The 5801-nt window shown below is 49.0% G+C and overlaps 1 protein-coding gene across 1 annotated transcript; it reads left to right on the top strand.

The window, feature by feature from the left end:
- The first annotated feature begins 431 nt into the window (after window positions 1–431).
- On the top strand, window positions 432–1072 carry LOC144705958 (uncharacterized). The gene has a single exon (XM_078578829.1). The coding sequence runs from the start codon at window positions 504–506 to the stop codon at window positions 954–956; it is 453 nt and encodes a 150-aa protein (XP_078434955.1). The 5' UTR covers window positions 432–503; the 3' UTR covers window positions 957–1072.
- The last annotated feature ends 4729 nt before the right edge of the window (window positions 1073–5801 follow it).

Here is a 5801-nt window from a genome sequence, read left to right on the forward strand (position 1 = left end):
TTCTGATCCCATCGGTGTTCTCGGTTTTCTCTAACATTTAAAAAGCCAGAAACGAGTGCCCCTCTCACTTGGTTCCAGCGCTGACTTTAGAGGATTCATAGCAACTCCCCTCGAGTTCAATTCGTGACGTACTAAAGCACCGCATGATCTTGTGTCTCAGAATTCCCCATTTCCGTGTTGAGCTGAGCGTCCAGAGAGGGAGAACTTTGAAAAACGAACAGCCGTCGAGAGCCAAAAAAACTAGGGACGTCCACTCTGGGGTCAGCGAGCCATAATGAAATCAATACGCCAACGCTGGCCTGAACCTTAGTCAGTATAAGCTTAAAGGTTCATTCCCCTTTCCTTCTCGGGTTGGCTATTAACATTCAACGTATCCATGTCCAAATACATTACTCCCTTTTACATCGGTGGGTTATAAATACACAGTCTCCAGGCTCAACATCCTCAGGACGTACCCTTGCGAGCCCTGCTTCCCACCGCACGAGCGGCTCTCCCACCCTCGAATGGCCAAGAATTCCATCGACGCTCACCGCGAAGGGGCGGAGATCTACAGGGGCGACGAGCTCTGCCGCCAAAAGACCGTCGAGCTTTTGGAGGAGCTCAACATGCCTCGGGGCCTGCTTCCCATTCAGGACGTGGAAGAGATGGGCATCAACCGCCGTAGCGGCTTCGTTTGGCTGCGCCAGAAGAAGGCCCTCAACTACACCTTCCGCACGGCGGGGCGCCTCGTCTCCTTCGGTGCCGAGGTCACCGGCTTCGTGGAGGACCGCCGCATGCGCCAAGTGACCGGCGTCAAATCCAAGGAGCTCCTCATGTGGATATCTTTGGGGGAGTTCTACGTCAACCGCAGAGACAGCACCAAGATCACGTTCAGGACGCCAACGGGTCTGTCGAAAACGTACCCGACATCTGCCTTTGAGCTCGAGGAGCAGGGAAGCATGACGGCCGTCGCATAGTGTGTACTCTTACGATGCCCGTGTAATCTGAAACTAGCACCTTGTGGACCGTGGCCAAGCGAAAACGGAGCCGGTGGCGACAATATTCTATTCCATTGTTTGTTTAAGCTTGCGAACTCGGGGTCCTACTCTTTATATGACAATCCAGACGGATTTGTAAGAAATAATAGCACGGCCATTTCTTTCCTCTATCTGTAACGCGACGCCCCTCGTCTCGCATAAGATTCGCGTTCCGTTGTCTTTCCTCCAGCCCTTTGTTTCCTTCGTCAGAGGTTAGAGCACCATGGGGAAGTGGTTTTCTCTGGATTTGTCGAGCAGAACACTGCAGGTTCATTGCAGTCTGTATTTAAACTTTTAAATGAAGGCAATTTGACCTTCGCCGTCCTTGTCTACGAACGCTTCGATGGCTCCATAAAGATATTCTAATACGACTCTCGATGATCCAGTTGGTCTTAAGCCGTGCAAATAAGAGCCACGACCTATCTGGCTCATTAAATATTGCAGCTTGGATTGGGGGCATTCTGGCTAATCGGTTTTCTGTATTCTCCTCTCTGTGCGTGGAATTTTCTGTGTGTCACGCGATGCTAGGACTGGAAAAGGAAAATATAGATTTAAATTTTGATATAAATTCAAGATTACATATTTTACGCATAACAGTATTTTCCTTCTGATATTTGGACTCTAAACTTCCATAAAACTACCTAAAAGTCCCAAAAACATGATGATGTGATACGACGACGGCCGGGATCGACCGGCGCGTTTCACGTCACAGGGTTATGATGCGAATGTATGGGATGTAAGCCGAATGATGAGAAAATACGAATGAGCAGATAAGGACTTGACGGATGGCGACGTCGGCCGTACCGATCAATGAGAGACGAGTGAACCTAAGATTAAACTCCCAATGACCCGCTGGACCTACTAGACGTCTACTAAGTGAGGGGCATCTAACAGCCCTGGAGGGTTCGGCGTCCAAGTCGGATGACAGTCCGTCTACCACAAGAATCCCTATGCTCGACAAGGTGGCTAGTCCTATCCGATGATGTTCGAGAATATCACGGTAGTGGACGCGATAGGGGAAGACGAGACTGTCGAAGATAATAATACTGGAGTTTATAGAGGGGAGACGAGACTGACCTTTGTATTGCTTAGTCCAAGGCGTCCAAGTCGTCGAGCGGATGCTTAGTGTTGGTCGTGCGCACGAGTGTCGTTGGCGAGGACAAAACCGGGTGCGGACGGTGCGGTCGTAACTACCAGCAGAGAGCTGAGTCCACGGGTGGCGTGCAACAAAAGTCGGAGCAGAGGGCGCACAAGGCGCACGCTTGGCTGGCGCACGGCGTAGTCGTGTGGGCGGGCAAGACAGTGAACCAAGTATCGTGGGAATAGTCGTGGGGGTGGGGCAGAAAACCAAGTAATCGGTTATGGCGTAGAGGGCGGGAATCAAGAAATCAAGAAAGATGAGGGCGAAGGGGAGAACGAAGGGGAATCAAGGAGATATGGTGAGATCAAGAAATCAAGAAATCATGAAATCAAGAATTCAAGAAATCAAGAAATCAAGAAATCAAGAAATCAAGGGGAAAGAAAGTGGGCGATCAAGAAAGACAAGAGGATGCGGTGGGGGATCAAGAAACGATGGGGAAAGGAGGGTGGGCGATCAAGAAAGGCAAGATGAGGCGGTTGGGAATCAAGAAACGATGTGAGAAAGGAGGTTGGGAATCAAGAAATGATGGGGAACGGGGGTGGCGAACAAGAAAGGCAAGGCACAGGCGCGGGGAATCAAGATCAAGAAAGGGAAGACGAGGCGGTTGGGAAACAAAAAAAGATGGGGGAAAGGAGGGTAGGCGATCAAGAAAGGCAAGACGAGGCGGTTGGGAATCAAGAAACGATGGGGAAAGGGGGGTGGGCGATCAAGAAATGGTGGAAGGGTGGAAAAAGGTACCAAGAAATGGCTTTCTTGAACTGTAACAACCAAGAACCCTCCAAGAAAGAGGAGTTCTTGATGGATCTGGGGTGTGCTCCCTCGACGGAGCAGATTTCCCCGATTGATGGCGTGTCGGCGACGCTTCTTGAATCTCCCAAGACCCCGGAGTAATCTCGACGAAGGCCTCTTTCGATTCTTGATGGCGGCTTCTTGAAACTCTTTCTCGCACCGAGTGATCTCGACGGCGCGCTTTAACACATCTCCCTCGGAGTGATCTCGATGGGGAGACGTGGGCTCTACCCACGGAGTGATCTCAACGTGGGGTGGGGCTAGCCAAACCCCCTACACTACTCTCTACGATAGGGGGGGAGACGAATTGTGAATAAACTTTTCAACAATGACTCCAAGGTGTTCCTTGGGCATGCCATCCCCTTATATAGTGAGGATGGGTGCCAAGTGAACGTGGGAGAGGACGAACCGTCGCGAGACGTGATTCGGCCTCCCTTACAAATTCAAAATACAAACATAAAAAGTAAAAATGACGAGGACGGGGCCTAACAACATTGGCCCAGTCCACGAATCGAAAAATACAAACACACATGAAAATGAGCATAAGTAAAAAGATAAAAATTCTTACGCGGGGTACTTAAACCCCGGGTGGCGAGCTGACGACATCCCGTCGCGTCATCCTCGAGATGGTTCTTCGTCATCGTGGCGTCGTCCTCGAGATGGTCCTCCATCACTTCCCTATCAGAAGCTCTACCAACTCCCATGTTTAGTTCTTGTCCAAGGATGCGCGTTCCTCGGACATCCCGTGCAGCCACCTCTATTTCTCGGGGTTATTCATTGCCTCCTTAAAAGATGTTGGTTCTCCATCTCTTACAAACAAAGCAACAGTCACATAATCATCAAGACGTGCAGGCGGCCTCCTCTCCCGCCTCGCCCGCCTGACAACAATGCTCTCAGAATTCTCCGCGGCCTCATTAGTTGATCCTCCTCCATCTACTAAATTGGGTGGAACCTGCACATTCTCCACCTCCACCAAGGTCCCTTCTTGGACATTCCCGCCACCTGAACTCTGATCTCCCTACTCATTGGAAGGCTTCACCTTGTGATTTTCATCAAAAACCACATTCTTGCTGAACCCAATCTTCTGCGCTTCTGGATCACAAAGCAGATAGCCCTTCACTTCATCTCTAGACCCCAAGAAAATGCACTTCTTGGACTTTGGATCAAGCTTCGATCTCTCATCAGCTAGGTCTAAGGACACAACCTGGACATCGAAATGCACGTATCATGGAATTGTCCACAGGTTTTCCTGTCCATACCTCTTTAGCCACCTTCTCATCAAGAGCAAAATTTGGCGACCTATTCACCCAATACGCCGCCATCTGAACTGCCTCTACTCAGAACTCCTTGGGCAATTCAGCATTCAACTGCAAACACCTTGCTCTCTCCGCAATGGTGTAGTTCATGCGTTCTGCAATGCCATTCTATTGAGGAGTCTTCTTCACTGTAAAATGATGCTGAATACCATGCTCTGCGCAGAACTGAACAAATTCAGAATTTTTAAATTTCCTACCATTGTTAGTCCGCAAGACCTTGATCTTCCTCCCCGTTTGGTTCTCAACTCTTGCGCACCAAGTCTTGAACCACGAGAAGACATCTGACTTGTGCTTCAAGAAATAAACCCAAATTTTCTGGAGAATCTCAGCAAACATTAGAAAATATCGAGCACCCCCATGGCTGATGACGTCAACGGGCCCCCAACATCAGCTCGAATATAGTCCATGGCACCGCCAGTGTCACGCTTTGCTACTATGAACGTCACCCGACACTATTTGCCCATGACACAATACTTGCAATAGTCAAATTTGCAAGACCTTACCCCGGGTAGCATACCTCGTGCTTATAGCTTTGGCATACCAACCTCATTCATGTGGCCCAAGCGCAAGTGCCACAAGAGTGTGCCATCCGTCATCGGCTTACGTCGTGTAGCAACTACACCTCCATCGATCACAGTAATCCCTTCAATCTTGTAAATATTGGCTCGTAGACGTGCCCCCTTCATCACAAGGAGCTCTCCTTTACAAACTTTTAATACTCCGTCCGCGGCCTTGAATGTGCAGCCATTCGTCTCCAAATACCTGAGGGAAATCAAATTTTGCCGTAGCTCTAACACGTGCCACACATTTCCCAACACTATGATGGATCCATCAAACATGCGGATCTTTACCGTTCCAATGGCAACAATCCTGCAAGGAGCATCGTTCCCCATAGAAATGACTCCTGCAGCACTCGCATAAGAGTGAAACCAGTTAGGGAGAGGACATAAATGATAAGAGCAACCAGTATCCAGAATCCACCACTCTACTAATTCATCAGCCATGACAAAGGAAGAGTAGATGTCTCCATCACTACCCTCCTCAACCCTCGCGACATTAGCAGTGCTCGTCTCAGCAGCATCTGTCTTCCCATTCTTCAACTTTGGACTATCTCTCCTAAGATGTCCTTTCTCATGACACTTATGGCAGGTCACGCTCTTCAACCAATTGGTCTGAGACTTGGACCGATGGTTCTTCTCTCCCGACTCCCCCTTCTCCTTCGGCCGTCCAATTCCTTCCCATTCTTCACGTAGAGTGCCTTGTCGTGGGTGTCTTCAGCTCCTTGCTTCCATTGATACTCCATCAAGGTTCTAATAACCTCCTTAAGACCTAGCACTTACCTTCCATGCAACAAGGTTGTCTCGAGGTGATCATATGACTCAGGAAGAGAAACAAGCAGAAATATCACATTGTTCTCGTCATAGAACACTTAATCTTTATCACATTTGTAATCAATTCATTAAAACAATCAATATGAACAGATAAATCAGCATCTTCAGGCATACACAGCCCGAACAACCATCTCTTCAACCCCAACTT

The sequence above is a fragment of the Wolffia australiana genome, chromosome 7 (genome assembly GCF_029677425.1).
Source record: "Wolffia australiana isolate 7733 chromosome 7, ASM2967742v1".
Taxonomy (NCBI): Eukaryota; Viridiplantae; Streptophyta; class Magnoliopsida; order Alismatales; family Araceae; genus Wolffia; species Wolffia australiana.

Excerpts from the sequence above, each read along its gene's own strand:
- LOC144705958 (XM_078578829.1), top strand. The coding sequence starts at position 504 with ATGGCCAAGAATTCCATCGACGCTCACCGCGAAGGGGCGGAGATCTAC.